General features: G+C 34.4%; 1 protein-coding gene across 5 annotated transcripts in view; it reads right to left on the minus strand.

Moving 5' to 3' along the window:
• The window catches only part of LOC125679942 (DNA-directed RNA polymerase I subunit RPA49-like), a 146,898-nt gene that overhangs the window by 1,110 nt on the left and 125,746 nt on the right, over nt 1-20,042 (minus strand). For 4 of the 5 annotated variants that reach the window (XM_056154401.1, XM_056154399.1, XM_056154403.1 and 1 more), the window contains one exon: nt 19,119-19,241. In XM_056154401.1, coding sequence (XP_056010376.1) covers nt 19,119-19,241 — 123 coding nt within the window. Of the gene's footprint in view, nt 1-15,067; nt 17,632-17,887; nt 19,242-20,042 lie in introns of those variants that run through there. The other variant, XR_008800007.1, reaches the window with a different exon arrangement.

The raw sequence follows: 20,042 nt of genomic DNA on the forward strand, positions 1-20,042 counted from the left end.
AAACATGCTTTCGAAGCGAAGACGCTGACTATGTTTAAGTTGGACAAGTTACAAAACTTTCAGCAAGATGCTTTATCTGCATTATCGAAGCGGAGGGTGTATTCGTGTCTATAAAGACAGGGGAGGAAAAAGCATGTGTTACCAAGCAGAGTTTGACATTTACTTTTTTGAGCACTAGACCAGTCGGGCTACTTCAAATGATTTTTACTAGACCTGACTTTATATCCACTAGCCCTGACCAACTTTCCAGAAAAAAAATTGATAGTTTCTCCCTATTTAAATACTTAATTTAAATGACAAACGCTACGTTTGAACCAAAACGTATTTAATTGTCTCAAAAATATCTTAAAGACCCATCTCATGACAGATGTTATTTACCTGGAGTGGCCAGTGTCTACCAAAGTGTTAATTGCTATATCCCATGGTACTCAAAGAAATACACAGAGGCAGAACATGGTAGAAATCTACCTGTCCATGCTTTTTTATAGTTTTAATATACACAGGACCTGTTTCAGGGACCATTTGATTTTCAAACCCGTTTTCTGTTTCTTTAAATTCTACCCGGCACCGATATTCTTTAGTCTTTTTAGTATAAAATGACCTCAACCGGCTTTTTATTTAATTTATATTTCATAATTCCTGCTTTGTTTCTTCCTAACCTTTTCTTTTTTCTCCTGGGACGTCTTTCCTTGAGGACGAGAAGTCGTATTTAAATATAGAGACATTCCCGCAAATATGTCAACACCGATAAATAGCTGTTTACGACGTAATTTATTAACTTGATAAACACTTTATTATAGTCAATTCAAATAAACCGTTTAAAATTAACATCGAGTAGATGTCGTAAAACATCACTTCCGACCGCGACTTATTAGAACTAAAATAGAGATTATTCCATCACACGGTTCAAGATTGCTTGCAAACTCTTTACAGTTATTTTCTTTTAGTTAAGAATAAAATATCTTACGGTTTAAAGTAAAGTTTCTTGTTTATTTTTTTAACATGACCAGTCGGACTAGTAAATCGACATTTTACCCGACCGGACATATCATTTAGTAGACTCGGTCGGTCGGACGTGCCTTAGTGTCAAACCCTGCCAAGTGTTTACTACTGTGTACGAGTCTATGTAGAGGTCTTCATGTTCAGCACTCGTAGTCTCGCCACTTTTATCCATCATTTGGGAGCTATGTGTTTTTTAACGGACTTGGTATTACATCGGTTTATATAGGTATGTTAAACTTACTTGCGTAATAAGTCACTGCCATAATTTGTTCCAGTTGTATTGTCGGCACAATTTGAACCAGTAATTATGACATTCTTTACATTGTGAAAACACAATGTCTCACCTACGCCAATTACAAAATGACATGTGAATGGGACTGTAAGACCATATTTTAATTCAAATTGGCATCTAATTTTTAAATTGTATCATGCATATGATCATTGTAGCAGTGATGATAATAAATATACCAGTGGCCGATCCAGGATTTCCGAAAGGGGGGAGGGCACACATGTGAAAGTGAAGTATTAGCCAAAATAATCAGCCATTTTGGGTGCCAAATCTGGATTTTCATCTATATATCTTTGATAATGGCACAATAAGGAGAAGACTTATATAGGCATTGTCTGCAGCCTAATCCTTATTATGTAATTCATAATAAAATACTGTTTAAATTATAATGGCATATAAAACACACACTTTCATGGGCACCGCCATTACAGCTGACACTTTGAGTTCCGGGAATACTTACGGCGATTCCCACTGGTCCTCGATAGGTCACGTAAGGCCATGCATTTTAATGAGTTATGCGAAAATATCGGCGTTGTGTCCCACCGGAGGTATACGGAGAGCGACCGACCGTGGGTTTCCAACGATGTTGAGACTTGGAATTAGATCAAATGTTGTAATTTATGAATTTGTGGATTGTGGATAGGGCTGTTGGGCCCCTTTAAACACCCCCCTTTGGGATCTGCTGCATGTTCTAATCACCAATCACGCAGATCAACTTTTTACTTCACCTGAGCTTTTTTTCTCATATTTTGTTTGTCTGTCTGACTGTCTGTAAACTTTTAATATTTTCGACTTTTTCTCCATAAATGCTGAGCCAATTTCAATCAAAGCCATAAATCATCCTTGGGTAAAGGGGAGGAAATCAAGAAAATGCAAAAATATGGAGGGGTAATTTAAAACACCACTGGGCCAGAAGAGTGGAAATTTACATGAAAGCTTCCTGATATAGAGTAGATTCAAGTTTATTCAGATTATGGCCCCAGGGGGTAGGGTGGGTCACAATAGGGGATCAAAGTTTTACATGCTAATATATAGGAAAATCTTCCCAAGGACCATTCGACCAATTTTTAATCAAACTTGGTACAAATCATCCTTGGGTGAAGGGGATTCAAGTTTGTTCATATTAAGGGCCATTCCCTTTCCAAAGGGGAAATAGTCATGAAAAGGCAAAATAAGACAGGGGCATTTAAATATCTTGTTCTCAAGAACCCCTGAACCAGAAAATTTACCTGAAAGCTTTCTGACACACATGTATATGTAGGAAAAATCTTTAAATATATCTCTTCAATATAAGCTAGGGCTTACATATTTTGTAGATACATTCTTACAGCATGACCTTTTATGTGATGCAATGGTGTGATCTTAACTTGGAAGTTTGACCTACTTTTAATAGAAAATTGGCCTATTCAATATTTCCTGAGCTATTTAAGGTAGATCTTTGTGTATATAATTCAGATGGCAAAACCTTTCATTTCATGGCTTTTGACTTTGTGACCTTGAACTATAAGTTTTACCTACTTTTAAGAAAACAAAACGTACTAAATATATCTGGAACTATTCTAGGTAGGGATTTCATATTTTGTAGGTAGATTCTTCGTGGCAAGACCTTATTATTCATTGTAAAGTTAAAACTTGTGACCTTGACCTTGAATTTTGATCTACATTTTAAAAACCTGACCTATTTAATATCTCCTAAACTATTTAAGGTAGCGCTTTATTTTGCATATCGATTCTTTAATGCAAGATCTTGTTATTCCGAGAAGTTTGAACTTGTACCTTGACCTTGGCTTTACTCTAAAAATCTGACCTATTCAGTATCTCCTGAACTATTTAAGGTAGATCTTTCATATTTCGTACATAGATTTCTTATGACAAGACCTTTCATTTCACACTAAGACCTTGTAACCTTATAGTTTAACTTACTTGTTAAAAACGTAACTTATCAAATATCTTCGGAACTATTCAAAGTAGGGCTTTCATATTTTGTATATACAAGTAGATTCTTTAGGACAAAACCTTGTGATACAATCTTTTTTTGATCTTGTGACCTTGACCTTTGACCACATCTATTAGTCATGCATGAACAATGGTGAGCATAATAAAAATCTAAAATATGACAGTTTTAGAGAGTTGCACGCTGGGTGCATTCCCCCCATAATTCCGCAACAGTTCATCCCTCCTATTTGATTTTTTTCTAAACCCTCGCCACACAAACAATGAAGTAATATATGGATGTATTCCGTTTCCAATTACGTTTATTTCTGGATAATTTTCAGAGATATTAATAAAGTTAATTATCGCTAATAAACTATAATCTCCTATTTGAAAATTTCATTTAAATGCAATGTGTATGATATTCAAGCATTAGAGAGAATGCTCACCCAACCCGCACCATTCATTTACCAGTATTAAAGCGTAATTATTATATAGCAACATAGATTCTGAATACAACTGTATGATGGTTGAAACAAACAGGTAATGCTGGTATGGCATTCAAACCAAATAACTCAAGCAATCAAACAGAATTTGATAACTAAATAATAAATTCATAATTATATGTTTTTTGTCTTTAATTCTTGATAATTACATTCTATACATGAGAAATTCGTCTCTTGACATCAATTTATTTATTTTCCTTATGGACACCTTTTAATAATTGCAAAAAACCATTTTTCCTCTCAATTCGAAAAAGTACATGTATATAAGGAAAACTATACTGTCGATATGATTATAACTAATGATTTTAAAAAACATTGTCAACAAAATAATTAAAAATAAAAATTAGATTTCACTTATTGAGATCAGGCTGCATCCGATATTCTCACAAGCGAGTGGCAGACAAAGAAAATTACAGACAAGCAGGCACAACCACACACATGGTGACAAAGTACAGTACTGTACATAGTGTCAGACGGGAAGAATTGAAGAATGTTAACGATGTAGTACCCGAGCCAGAGGTTGCTGATATAGTGCTGAATGAATTTGTAAGTTTTTCAATATACAAGACATTTTTTTTTAATGAAAATAAAATCTACAAACTAAGTAGATCTGTACCTAAATTGATCTGCGATCTTCCCGATCCCGCCTAGTCGGTCATGAGCGAATCTCTCCCCTAACGTTCAATGTAGGCTATCATTATTGAAGCATCATTTTGATTAAAAAGTGTAATCTATATCATTGTTTTTAAAAAAAATTGCCAACGTATACAGCGAATTTAATTCATTAAAAAGAATTCAAAGGGAAAAGGGGGTTTCTCCCATCTAGAGAATTATGGTGCGCCGTACAAATTAGTTAAAACAAAAGATAATTTTGTTGACTATATATACATGCATAGATATCATGTTTCTATTTGGGCTACTAGATCGATAATTTGTTTCTGATCAGTTCTGGAAAATTAAACTATTTTATCAAAATTTTATTTTAATTATTCCTTCAAAGTGTAATTGTCAAAAAGGTTTAATTATGTTATTTTTTTTCTATAGGGTATTGAAAATGCATATTTAAAAAAAATTCTGATTAGAATATCAGCATATATTTCATAAACATTCATTTATGCACAATCAAATTCATATATAACATTTTGCATAAGAAATTCTTTTAGTGTAACAATTTGTTGAGCAAGGCATTAAAAAATAATCCCTGACTAGACAAAAATTGGAGTTAGTTGAAATTGGTGTATTAGCAGTCTGGTGGAAAACCTAATAGTATATTCTGTTCTATTGTTAAGAATTTACAGTATTGATAGAAATTGAGTTCCAATGTTTGCTTTTTAGCTACATTCATTTGGTAACCACAGTGAGAGGGATGAGTTGTGCTATCTTCATATGAAGAACCATACCAGGAAGTGCAGATTTCTTCCCCATGGCCACATGGAAGTTGACTGTTAAAACTGGTTTCTGGACAATAACTCGAGTACTTTGCATTCTATTCAAACCAAATTTGGACATATGGATATGTACAAAGAAGGAAAGATGCCTATCAGTTTGGGGGGTCAGAAGGTCAAAGATCAAGGTCACAGTGCATGGAAATTAGAAGACACTGATGCAGGGGCATATGTTTTATACATTATTTAGTTATAAATGAATAAGTATTGTATATATGCATATATTATTTATGTTTTTTGACTATTTATCATATAATGAAATACATATACTACTCAAAATTTGATAAGGATCACTAGGTTATATGTGTGTAATTTACCATTAACATAACAAAAGACGTAAATTTGACCCAGAAACGTGTTTACTCAGGTTATGAATGAAAATTCATGAACGGCATGAACTTTTATCAATACGGAATGCTTGAAATCTGATAACAACACCAAAAGGCATTTCATTACAAAACGTTAACAGCAAACCAGAGAAAGAATTACACAGTTTTGGGGATAGTCCATCATTACACTTAGTCGATGAAGTGTCAATACCGGGTATGGCCTCCCCTTGCATCAATGACGGCTTGACAACGTCGAGCCATGCTGTCAATAAGCACCCGGATGTTTCCAATGGGAAGGTTGTTCCACTCTTCCACGAGGGCGTTTCCGAGCTCTGCCAAAGTCGTGGATTGTGCTCTACGGCGTGAAAGGGCAACCTGCAGCATGTTCCATACATGCTCAATCGGGTTCAAGTCCGGCGAGCGCGCTGGCCAGTCCATACGGACAATTGTCTCCTGCTGAAGGTACTGATCCACCACCCTGGCGCGATGAGGACGGGCGTTATCATCCATCAGGATGAACTCAGGGCCAACAGCACCAGCGTAGGGTCTGACGTAAACATCGAGGATCTCATCCCGGTACCGCGCCCCCGTCATTGTTCCTCTCTCCAGGACATGAAGATCTGTTCTTCCATCCCTGCTGATTCCATCCCAGATCATGATGGAACCACCACCATAACGGTCATGTTCACTGATGGAAACGTTCACGTTGTCGCCACACTCGGTGCCTCCTGTTTGTAAAGTTCAAACAATACCTAGACTCCTCGGTGAACAGAACTTGAACCCAATCGTTCTGTGTCCAAGTGACATAATCTTCAGCCCAGTCCAATCGCTCCCGCCGGTGTCGAACAGTCAGAGGGACTCGAACACATGCCCTTCTCGAGTTGAGACCTGCATTGTGAAGCCGATTCCGTATCGTCTGAGTGGATACATTCATCCCCGAGGCGTTCAGGAGGTCGTTACGTAGGCTGATTGCTGTCCAGAAGGGATGGCGTCGTGCCTGAAGAGCCACAAAATGGTCTTGGCGTTGGGTTGTCGATCTCTGACGACCACCCCCATGTCGGTGTGCTGCTGTACCAAAAGTTTGCTGTCGGTTCCAGGCCCTGTTTACAATGCTCTGGCTGACGTTTAGTACATTTGCAACATCACGTTGTGAATAACCAGCGTCAAGCATTCCAATACATCTGCCCAGTTGTTCTGTCGTCAGGCGACGCCTTACACGTTGAGGGGGCATTGTGTTGATAAACGTAGTGTAAACACTCAAGTGAGTTTGAAATTTTAGAAAGAATCAGACACCGATGCCTGAGTGAAAACCGTGCAATGGTAGCAAAAGCATAAACTGTGATGAGAAACGCATTTCCCATGGCATGAAATGCACGTGCAGGTTTGTTGAAGACGTTTTTGATTTCACTTGGACACAATATTGCCAGTTATGCAGTTATTAATTTTTTAAACAGAAAAATATCTATGATCCTTATCAAATTTTGAGTAGTATATATAGAATTTGTAAATATGAATTGAAGAATACACATTTTATAACAAATCATATATTGTTATTGTTTAAAATGTATGACAGTGTAAGAAGGGGGGGGGGGGACCACAAAATGTTCAAATCTTTGTTCCAATGTACACTACCCCACACATTTTTTTTCCATTTAAATTAAGCAAAAATGTGATTCAAATGTACCGGTACATCAGTAATTTCAAAAAAAGTTTGATACAGATATTCTCCCTAGGTTGAATTTTTTGATGAAATAGGTCTTCAAATTTGTGTGATATTTTATCCAATTATGTTAATTAATATTTGATTTTTTGTAGAATTGGTGATATATTTTATGTAAAAGTTATTGAAATAATCCATTATGTTTAACTTTCATAAAATAAAAGAAAGTCAAGATTATTCTGTCCTTAATATTTGTTTTATAGTGTGTTTCTTGTGAAAATTGGTGATCTTAAGAATTTGTATCATTAAGCATTGCAACTGAACTGTTCGTTCGCTGAAGTATTCCGATAATTAGCCACAATACGGACTTAAATCTAAGCCCAGGCTCCGGGGCCATAAAACTTAGCTAGCTCACTTTTGAAATTAATTTAAAAAAAATCTCACTTTCTAAACTCAACTTAGACCGTCTCACTTTTGGTGTGTCATAAAGCTAGTTTTAGCTCATTTAGCAATTTCTAACTTGAGACAGAAACCGAGATCATTACCATGGAAACTGAGCAGGAAATTGGTTGACTTATGGGATGTGTTGTTTACATTTTATATTTTGCAATGCCACGCCCACTAAATATTGCGCAATGCATATAAAATTAAAGAAATATACTGCTGTTATGTTGTTGTTTTTTTTACAACTTTTCTATTGTTACGTCAAATTTGACGTTGTTGACGTCAATTACGTCGTTTCATCTATAAGTCAGCTGCTATTAAAACGCTATGGCCGAAAAGGATATCGCTAATCTAATACGCCAGTTTCGAGATACGAACTCTTCTGTATAGGAGATGCATTTAGTGGAACTTTGAATGACTAAGTGGGACAGAGTGGATATGCAGCCAACGAGGAAGACGATGAAGTGTATTAAAAGCGGCTTCTCTTTAAATATGTAAATGTGGGAAATACTAAATACTATCGAAAGAAATGTTTTACCGAAGAGGAAACATACAAACAATGTCATATTTGCAAGAAATATCTTGGATATGGTACTTATGACCAGCGAAATAACGTGATAGGATAAGAATTCTATGTATTTAATTACTCCCTAAATACTTATCACTTACCGAGTTTGTGTATCAGTCGAATTCGGGTTATCAAACAGCGTATGAGAAACTTACTGAGTACATTCACTTACACTGTGATGAATATCTGTCCCACTCCCGCGAGTAAACAAATTCTTTCGCGCCTTACTATGTACGAGAGTTCTCCAAAGGGAAATAACTCGGACGTATCTCGAAACCGGCGTATTAGTAAAAGTTCAGAAAGCAGCAACCATGAGCTCTATTGGAGTCGGCTGGAGAAGGAAATTCTTCACGAAGAAGTAACTTCAAGAATTGAAATAATTGAAGGGAAATTCAAAGGCTCCCAGAGTGGGAAATACGAAAAGGAAAACGCGTGGCAAGCGGTGACTGCCACAGTGAATGCGTAAGTACAAGTCTGTATAATTGAAGTACCCCCCCCCCCCCCAATAAAGACAGAAGAAAGAGTTATTAATTTATAATTTAGACCATCAAACACGGACTTGGTTGTCAGTTTTCCATCATTTGTTCCCGACTAATAAATTGAAGTTAGGTATTTATTCATATCCGAATGATGAACAATCTAATTAAAATTAGATCCTTTGATCCGCTCATCTACTATCGCTATCGCTGTTGCGATAGTAGATGAGCGGATCAAAGGATCTAATTTTAATTAGATTGAATGATGAATTATATAATTTTTTTATGTAGATCTTTACCATACACTTTTTTTTAAACGCTCGTTATCACCGTGAAAAGATTCAGTAATGGAATGAATATATTTTTCTTTTCGTAGCGCATAATACGCAAGTTTTCCTTCCATTTTTTTTGTGATACCTCTGTCCATGTATGAGTATCTCGTCAATGAAACGATTAACAAAAACGCAGTCAATCAGAATCGTTGGTATAACCACAGGAGTTTGTACGCATATCTCATGGCTTGGTCAATCAAGTACATTTTATTAACTTTATCGATAAAATTTCAAACTCCTGTGGTACAATGGAAATGAAATGATATATAGTTAGATCTACTTGTAATTACAGGTATATTTGCCTGTACCTATGTATTCTTGTGACAGATTATCATGGTTCTTTCTCAAATTATTTCAAACCTTGAATTCAGCTTATGAAACAAACATCCATGTGAATTTTCGTAGGTACTCGATATTAAGTGTTTGAGAAAAGTAACTAGATCTCCTTTCATTCAAAATCAAAGTATGGGGCATATTCTGTTTCTTAATACTTCTGCGCGTTCCGTGCGATATGTGTTAGACAAAGAAAACTCTCATTTATGTTGTTTTTGAGAAAAATAAATTGACCGATCGCTTAAAAAATCTAGTACTCCTGCGTTACTGAATCTTTTGTCGGTGTGCAGAGCGAGTATCAAATGCTATTTATAGAATTGTTTCTAGAGGCGGATTCGGTAATATGAAAAGGGGACCCGGGTTTTGGACTCAAGGGGCGCATTGATTTCCAAAACTATGATTCTTAAACAATGTTATCACTTATCCTACCATATTTTTAAAAGAAACCTCTGTACATTCATAGACCTACGTATGTAACTATCAAAACGGGTGTCATGTAATTCCGACTCCCCTTGCATTCAGACCAGGCTATTTGATTACAACAAACATGCAATAGAGTCGGAGTGCAAGACCATCATTGTATAACTTCATCTTTGTTTCAAGTTCTGTAATATTTCTATTTTACTTTATATAATCATTAGGAAACATTCTTCTGATAGTTAGGCAGTCACGTGGTACAGTGACGTCATATGCGACCTTCGTTGATCAACTTGTTGTAAAAATAGTGTTAGATATGTTTAAAAACTCGGGTTTTAGGGGCCTATTTACCTTGGATAACATTTATTTCGATGTTGACAAATTTCCCGAGTCTTATATCTTTTAGCCACCAGTGCATACAAATAGCGACCCAAATGTAGCGAGGAAAGCGAGTATGAAATTTGCATAAATTTGCGAGTAAATGATGTTTACATGGGATCACTGTCTAAACACTATTTGGTAATGCCATTTTTGTAAACAACTGTAATTAGCGTTGTTGCTTTTCTAAAATAAACAGTGCAATTATTATCAAATTATTTTTTTGAGGATTTAGATAGGCCTAAATTACAATACGATTACACATCATTGACAACTAGGCCTACTGTCACGGGTGCATTTCGAAAGAAAAAAAAAAAATGATAAAAATGATCAAACTTATTGTGAAAATCACAATACTTTTAAATTATTTTATTCAAGCAATTTTATTAATCATTATTATTTTTTATCTATATACGTTGTTACTTAGGAAGTGGGAGCGCGGTGTGCTGTTGTTGTTACGTACACGCGTTCCTTAAAAAGATGAAAGCATTATAATTCAATTCAAAGTTGGGAAATATCATATCTTATTATTTATAATTGAAAGTTCAATTATCTTTTATCTTTAACTTTCTTTTTTTTAAACTACCAGTTGGTAGACACTGCTAGCAAAGGTCTGCCTATATGTTGTTACAAGGTGAAGGTCAGTTGGTGCGAGTGTGTATTGAATTTGAGAGCAGAACGGAAAGCATATGCTGTAGGCCTTATATGTAACAGTGCCGTAGCTTCGATAGAACCATTTTTTCGCAGTTTATCTACGTCTTTGTCCGAGTACTTGTTTGAAAAGGTACAAGAACAAATTCTACTGGTTTTTTTTTTTATGGCAAAGTCCTTGTGCCGACAAAAAATATTCACGTCTTGTTTCTCATGTACCTTCCTTCGAAAATTGAAAAAAAAAAAACAAGTCCAAATTCTCTCTACTGACAGCAAGTACACCCTTAAACGGCACAAAACACCCTAATGCAGTGTTATTTACAAGCCGTCAATGTGATAATTGTTTGTTTGTCAATTAAATCTAATTTGTTTATGAAATGGCTAACAACTGTTTTCAAATCTTCTCGCTCGAGGTCGCATATGACGTCACAGATAATGGCGCGTAAAATATCGAAGAAAATATGCATATCGCAAGATTTGAATTTCATCGCTTTCAAACTCGAAAACTACGCAAACTGTTTCATTTAAAACACATGTAAAGTAGTTTTAGGCATGAAATGAATTAATTTTGCTGAAAAAATTAAAAAGTTTAAAAACATGCAATGTGTCCTTTAATGTAGTTTGTATCATTAAGCGTAATTGTATCATTAGTGGTTTCTACAACTGGTAAAAAAATGTTGTGCAACTGAACGAATACGGGACGTTTCGCACCTGAGGACGTTTCGTGCTGATACGATTCACCCCAAAAGACGATTCACCCTAAGACGTTTCGCCCTAGGACGATTCGCACTTAGATATTAAATTTACATTGGTGATTGTCTTTATTTTCTTTAATTTGTAGATTAAAAATAAGTTAATAATCTGTTATAAAAATAATCAACCAGGTGGAATTATAATGGGATTAACACTCTCAACAAACTAGGTACGTGGTCTAAGCGAGATTAAAGACAACTACCGCGATCGCGGTACCACTTCAAATATTAAGTTTAAAATTGCATCTGTAATTTGCGTTTGCCGGGATCGATAATAATTTGGAGATGCTCCAGATGTCATTTCCACGGAGAATATAATGAGGAGACTCCTTTCAATTATGAGATTCCGTTTATATACTACATGAATAAAAATAAAATTAAAATAATCTCTTCAATCCGTACATAGCAGAGATAGCAAAGATGTCGGGTAAATGAAAATGTTAAACGTCGCAATATTATACAAATCTTGATTTATTTTCAATTACTGTATCTAAATGTTTATATGTGAAAATTTTGATGTATGTTCGATAATCTTGATATTTGTATGCGACATTTTTTATTTATATTTCATAATCTTGTTAATTATATTCATTTTATTGATCAAGATTGTCGAATATAAATCAAAATTCATTGAATAAATATGTAAATTACAAGACTATCGAATATAAATTACAAGACTATCGAATATAAATTACAAGACTATCGAATATAAATAAATTTTTTCGCACATCCCATCCCCATTTCTCTGTCAACAAACTTCAACATGGTTCCAGTGGGTATCACTTTAGTCTCAGTAAGTTTATTTATTTATTTTTTCCCTTTTGTAATCTGAATGGTTAGAATTATTTCAGTAAATTGCCAAGGTTTAGGTGATATTGCGAAACGCAAGGACGTATTTAACTACCTAAGAGCTTTAGAGTGTAATATTTATTGTTTGCAAGATACACATTTTTCACATGATACTGAAGATGAAATAAGGAACTTGTGGGGATACCAGTGCTTCTTCAGTTCATATTCTACAAACTCCAGGGGAATTGCAATTCTTATCAATAATAATTTTGACTTTAAACCTCTGATAGAAAAGGGTGACATTGATGGAAATTATTTTATACTTAAAGCATGTACAGAAGGTCATGAAGTATTAATTTGTACTATTTATGGTCCTAATAATGATACACCACTATTTTTTGAAAATATACAAAATCACATTGATGATATGCAATGCAGTAATATCATTTGGTGTGGTGATTTTAATCTGGTTCTAAACCCAGACTTGGATTATTATAACTACAAATATATTAATAATCCAAAGGCAAGAGATAAAGTTTTAGAAATTATGGAAAGTAATTCTTACATAGACCCATTTAGACAGCTACATGAAAATATTCGTAGATACTCATGGAGAAGAAAAACTCCATTGGAACAAAGTAGGTTAGATTTCTTTTTAATATCCGAGACTCTTTTGTCTGGGCTAGAAATGTGTACTATAGAACCTAGTTATAGGTCAGATCACTCAATGATATCCTTGAAGATATCTTTTAATGACTTTAAGAAAGGTAGAGGGTTATAATGTAGAAAAAAAGATCTCACAATTAGTGGAAGATACCTCACTTATCCTTGATGGCAGTGAATAATCTCTCGCAGAAACTTTCAAAACTTTAGATTATTTTTCAGAAATATCTGGACTACATATCAATTATGAAAAAACTCATGTAATATGATTAGGTTCCAAAAAATATAGTAATGAAACTTTGCTGCCAAATTACAGGCTTAGGTGGGGTACATGTACCACCCGATTTACTTTGTTAGGAATACATTTTGACATGGAATTAGATAAGATACCACAATTAAACTATGAACCAAAATTAGTGCAGATCAAATCTATAATCAAACAATGGGAGAAAAGGTTTTTAACTCCCATAGGGAAAATTACAGTTATGAATAACAAGATTATCAAAATTTATCGAATATAAGTATCAAGATTATCGAATATAAATATCAAAATTATCGAATATAAATCAAGATTTATCGAATATTTCAATAACACGATTATCAAATGTAAAACATTTTTCTCAGTACAGTGTATCATTCTTGTTAACAATGTAGGATATTAATAATTATGGTTTTTACGAAGTGTGTAGTATGTGATATTTGTGAATGTAATACGTGTCTCTTGATGTATGAATAAAAATCAAGTTCGTTTATGTGTCTAAATAACAAAAATAATCGAATATAAATAATAAGATAATCAAATATAAATAGCCATATTATCAAATATAAGTAATACGATTTACTGAATATAATGAAAATCTATCGCATATAAATATCAAGATTATCGAATATAAATTTAAAAATTGTCATATAGATATCATAATTTTCGCAAATAAATATCAAGCTTATGGAATATAAATCAAGTTTTTAGTGCTTCTACTTTATATAGAATTAGCATTTTATGCCTATTAATTTAAAGTAAAGTTGACATAGGCTTGACCTATTGTAAACCTACAGCAAAAAATATTTTCTTTTAGCCTTTAGTTGGTACGTTTAATATGGTCATTTCAGTAAGAAGAAATGAAATCAAACAAACAAAACCGAGTATGATTCCGTATTTGTGTTGATGCCATTCAAAAGGTATTTGTATCATATACCCACAGTATATATAGATGTGTACATTTTGTGCATAACATTGATGTTGAACAGGTAACGCACAGAATAATATATTAAAGATATGTTATATAGGTATTACACGACAGCGATACAGGGACTTGGTTAGGAGCAGGGAAGATTTCACATACCAGATGATTACAACTCCAATGTGGTATAACAATTTGATATATCATCTCTTTCTCGCCTTTACTATATATCATATACATGAATATTTGACAATTACTTTGTTGTTGTTTTTAAGCCATTGGAAGTGTCAGAGGATGTTTTTCAGTCAACTACAGTGGAGCACGCAGCAACCCCACCCAGACTGGTGATTCCACACATTTCAGCTGTCGACGACACTGAGGTTTTAATTTACGATTGGTTAAAAATATTTAGGAAGGTATGTTAATTTCAAGGAGTTTCCTGGTGTCATTAACCATAACATATGTCCTTTGATATCTCTATCGCTTCAGAAAAGGATCGAGGAGGCGTCAGAACGTTACATGCAGGAAAGAATTACAGCGTCCCATATTTTAAAGATATGTGGTGACTTGTATTCTGGTGTCTACGATCTCCATTTGTGAACAGGAATGATCCGTGTGTGTATATATCTCTCTGTATCTAGTGTATGGAAAATCATTATTTCATGTGTTCTGTGACAAATATGTGATTTCATGAATTTTTGAAAGAATAATCACTGTTTATTCAAATAAACATGAAATGACTGGTGTTTTCATTTTTGTTAAGGCAACATATACTGCTGGCTCCATGACCATAAACCGAGAGTAGACTTTAGAATTTATAATATAGAATTTAGTTTCGCTTCAGAGTTTTGCAGCAATGTCAATTTTCGGAAGTAATTTTTCTCTCTCTCTACATTAAGAGGAATCATGACAGTCACACGTCACAATTTCTTGCTATGAAACTGAAAACGGAATATTTTATTTATTTATTTATTTTTTTTTTTTTATTTTTTTTTTTTTAGAAAAAAGTGAGGTTTATGGATCAAATTTTTGCATTAGCAAAAATATGAAAATTTCATATACAATACCAGATACATTAATATAGATGATTTTAAAAAATTGTTGTTGTGTTAAAAGAATTGAATGGTGTTCTGTTTGAAAAATATATTTCGCTGTACCAGATTAACATTTGAATTTGTTCCAAGTTGTTAATCTTTTTCTCTGAGAGTGAAAAAAAAGAAGAAAGATTGCTTTTCTAAATAAGAGACCATGATTTCCTTAGATATACCCTCCTAAATCCGCTACTGGATATACATGAATAATTTCAATTAAGAAATATGAAAAATTGAATGTTCTGTATTACTTGAACATGCAACCATAAATCATATATACAATGTTTAAGCTTGTATATCATTAAATATGAATGCTATATATCAAAAGGAAACTTCAATCACACTCAAGTACTAATTAAAATCAAGATCTAATTTGATTGAGGAAATTCGACGTAAATGGACTAGCATCATGCCTGTCTATATATGTTAACATCAAATGTAATCAGACAAAACTTCTTAGATATGTAGTTATATAGATAATAACCAAAGTAATTGGAAAATGCAGGGACGTTTCGCACCGCAAATTGGGGCGAACCATCCTAGTGCGAATCGTCTCAGTATGAAATGTCTTTTGGTGCGAAACGTCCCGTTATCCAACTGAACAAGAGGCCCACAGGCCTTATCGGTCACCTGAATACTAGTGAAAAAGTATCACTACTTCCATGGGCTCTGAAATCTAGAAAAAAATTCCTGTTCTGAATATCTAAGCTAAATTCTAATGTTCACCATAAAACAAGATGTGTTCTTAAAACTTCACAGCCCTCAAAAGTGCATACACCAATGAAAGACTTTATATAATAGGTGTATTAGCATTAAAACGTCAAAAGATACAACTAATTTGGACTCATCCTAAAGTCATAACCTGGGTTATGAAATTCACAAATTTTTGTACATCCTTTTCTGCTATTCCTAAGCATGCATTTAAATTTTATACAGTATCAGCAAACTTACACATAAATACGATATACATGTACTAAGTTTGGCACCACCCTGGGGTCAGAAACCTTACTAGATGAGAATCATCAAATTTACAATTTTGGTAAAAGACTACCATCCATACCATCCATTTAGTATCAATAGCACTAAAGAAGATATTTAAGTGTTACATATAAACACTATATACCAAGTTTGGCCCCGCCCTGGAGTTGAACCCCTACCCCGTAAATCATGAAATTTACAATTTTGGTAGAGGCCTTCCTGTTCTCCATCACTATGCATTTAGTTTTTCTTACACATGTGCGGTTCTTAATTAGATTTTTGAAAATTGGGCAGTTTTTCCCCGCCCTTAAGGCCCCAGGGGTGCAGGAATCCTGAAATTTATAATTTATGTACCTCTTGTTCCAAAGATGCTTCATACCAAATATGAAAAGAATTGGAATGATAGTTATCAAGAAGAAGTTAAAAATGTCTGTTGTTCACACATTTAATTACTGTCCATTTTGGCCCCAGTCCGATACCAAAACCCCTCCTCCTGGGATCATCAAATTTACAATTTTGGTAAAGGACTATCTCCTCTTTCTAAATATCAATTTCGTTTCAATATAGTATCAACAGCACTAAAGAAGATGTTATTTAAGTGTTTTACACATAAACACTATATACCAAGTTTGGTCCTGCCCTGAGGTCAGAACCCCTACCCCGAGGATCATGAAATTTACAATTTCAGTAGAGGACTTCCTGCTCTCCATCACCATCATTTAGTTTTTCATACACATGTGCGGTTCTTGAGAAGAAGATTTTTGAAAATTGGTCAATTTTGGCCCTGCCCCTAAGGCCCCAGGGGTGCTGGAGACCTGAAATTTAAAATTGAAGTCCCCCTTGTTCCAAAGATGCTTCATACCAAAGAAGTAGGTACAGTTTCTAAAGTCATTTGGCCCAAAATATCAATGATTTCACTCGGAGCTCAAACCCTGGCATTCAAATAAAGAATAGATTAGCAAACCCAAAATCCGCTCAGTTTGATCAGCAAACTGATTTATGTCATGTGACAAGAGCTTGAAGTTGTCATAAAATTGCAACAAGAGGCCCATGGGCCTAGAATCGCTCTTCTGATACATTGTAGAACAGGCAAAAAATCTCACTAACCAAGATTCCATCAATTAACAAAGTTTGATGATGTTAAGTCAAATAGTACCTGAAAATTTAAATGTAACTGTCCAAAAGTAGGTCATGGTGACCTACCTTTGGTTGACACACTGAAGACTCAAAATGCATCAACTGACAAGTCAAATAGTATTCAAATATAGCCATCAAATTCCAAAAGTGTCTACTTTTTGGTCGACACACTCCAAAGACTCAAGATGCATCAACTGGCAAAGTTTGATAATTGAAGTCAAATAGTATCTGAAATATTCAGATATAAACGTCAAATTCCAAAAGTAGGTCACAGTGACCTACTTTTTGGTCGACACACTCCGAAAACTCAAGACCCATCAACTGACAAAGTTTGATGATTGTTAATCAAATAGTATCTGAAATATTCAAATATAGCCATCAAAATCCAAAAATAGGTCATGGTGACCTACTTTTTAGTCAACATACTCTGAAGACTCAACATGCATCAACTGACAAAGTTTGATAATTGTAAGTCAAATAGTATCTGAAATATTAAAATGTAGCCGTCAAATTCCAAAAGTAGGTCACGGTGACCTACTTTTTCATCAACAAACTATGAAGTTTCAAGATGCATCAACTAACAAAGTTTGATGATCCTAGCTTTCATAGTGTCCAAAATATGCATCTAAAATTGAAAATGTGAAATTTGAATGTCTGCAAACTTCAACAAGTAGGTCGTGACCTACTTATTTTGTTATAAATATGTTTGTATATAAGTGTCCAAGATATGCATCAAAATCCATTTAATATTAATTACCTGCAAAATTCAAAAAGTAGGTCACCATGACCTACTTTTGAGACAACATGATATTAGGTCCTAAGATGCATCAACTGACAAAATTTGATGATCCTAGTACTTATACTAAGCAAAATATTAAAGTTCTAACAAAACAAAATTTAAGGTCATCTTTGAAGTGACCTTGAGACCACACCCTTTGCCCAAGGATGATGCCTTGAACAATTGTTTATCTACAACCTATCCTCATCCTTATGCATAAGTTTGGTGATAATTTGTCCAGTGGTTCTTGAGAAGAAGATTTTTTAGCAACCACTACTTTTGTTTGCATTTTTCTAATTATCTCCCCTTGTTAAAGGGTCACAACCCTAGTTTTAGTACAAATGAAAGCCCTTGAGCCAAGGATACCCTGTGACAAATTTGACAAAAATTGGCCAAGGGGTTCTTGAGATATAGCCCCTTTTCCAAAAAGTTGACACACCGCACACCAGACATATGGCCATATGATTAGTTCTTTGAGCCTTCGGCTCAGAAGAGCTAAAAATGCCATTTTCAATGAAAATATCCACAAATTCAGGTGGTTTTCCTATCAGAAAATATACAGTGCATGTGTCGAGCAAATTCATATTCAAGTATCTTTTTCATCTTAAAATAATACACAATATATATTTTCGATTTGCTCGACAAATGTGCACATCTTTTCCTGAGCAATAATCTGTATGACATTTAACAGTTTTCAGGCTTATTTTGAAAAAAAGAAGATGAGAAATGTCTTATTCATGATGTCAAAGTGCTATCCGATTAGGAATATTATTCCGATTTTGTTGACATAGTATACCTGACATATATTTCACTTTCTTAAAACACTGATTAAGGTTAATTCCAGACACATTTATAGGAAGAAAAATTTTGGGCCTTTTTATTGAACTGGTAGTTATCAAGAATTTAAATTGTTAATACACGACAGACGACAACTGATTGCAATAGGTCATCTGAGTTTACTAAAAATGTTTTTATTCAGATACTTACTTTTCACGAGTTTTGTTCAAGTCAGTCTGGAGGTTTGAAAGTTCTATGGAAAATTCTTCCAGGTACAGACAGAGAACCAGTATATAGGAAACCAGTTTATCCTTAAGCCGGGCAGTCATGATCCTGTAAAGTGCCATTACTAGACCTTTCATTCAACTATGACTAAAATATTAGGCATATATAGGATGTTTCAAAATATTATCCATCCTTAGGCCTTCCTGCTCTACATCACTATGCATTAGTGCAGTTGTAGAGAAGATTTTTGAAAATTGGTCAATTTTGGGCAGTTTTTGCTCTGCCCCTTAGGCCCAAGGGGTGCAGGAATCCTGAAATTTACAGTTTATGTCTCCCTTGTCCCAAAGATGCTTCATACCAAATTTGAAAAGTATTGGAATAATACTTATCAAGAAAAAGTTAAAACAAGAGGCCCACAGGCCTTATCGGTCAACTGAATACTAGTGAAAAAGTATCACTACTTCCATGGGCTATGAAATCTAGAAAAAAAATTCTGTTCTAAATATCTAAGCTAAATCTAATGTTCAGGAACAGTATAAAACAAAATGTGTTCTTAAAACTTCACTGCCTTCAAAAAAGCATCCTAAAGTCATAACACTGGGTTTTGATTGAAATTCAATATTTTTTGTATATCTTTTTCTGCTATTCCTAAGTATGCATTTAGATTTTACACAGTATCAGCAATCTTATACATAAATTCGATATACTAAGTTTGGCCCCACCCTGGGGTCAGAACCCTTACTCTGGGGATCATCAAATTTACAATTTTGGTAAAAGACTACCGGCTCTATCCATTTAGTTTCAATTTAGTATCAACAGCACTAAAGAAGATGTGTTTTACATATAAACAAAATATAACAAGTTTGGACCCACTCTGGGGTCAGAACCCCTACCCCGGGGATCATGAAA

This window comes from Ostrea edulis, chromosome 2, assembly GCF_947568905.1.
Source record: "Ostrea edulis chromosome 2, xbOstEdul1.1, whole genome shotgun sequence".
NCBI lineage: Eukaryota > Metazoa > Mollusca > Bivalvia > Ostreida > Ostreidae > Ostrea > Ostrea edulis.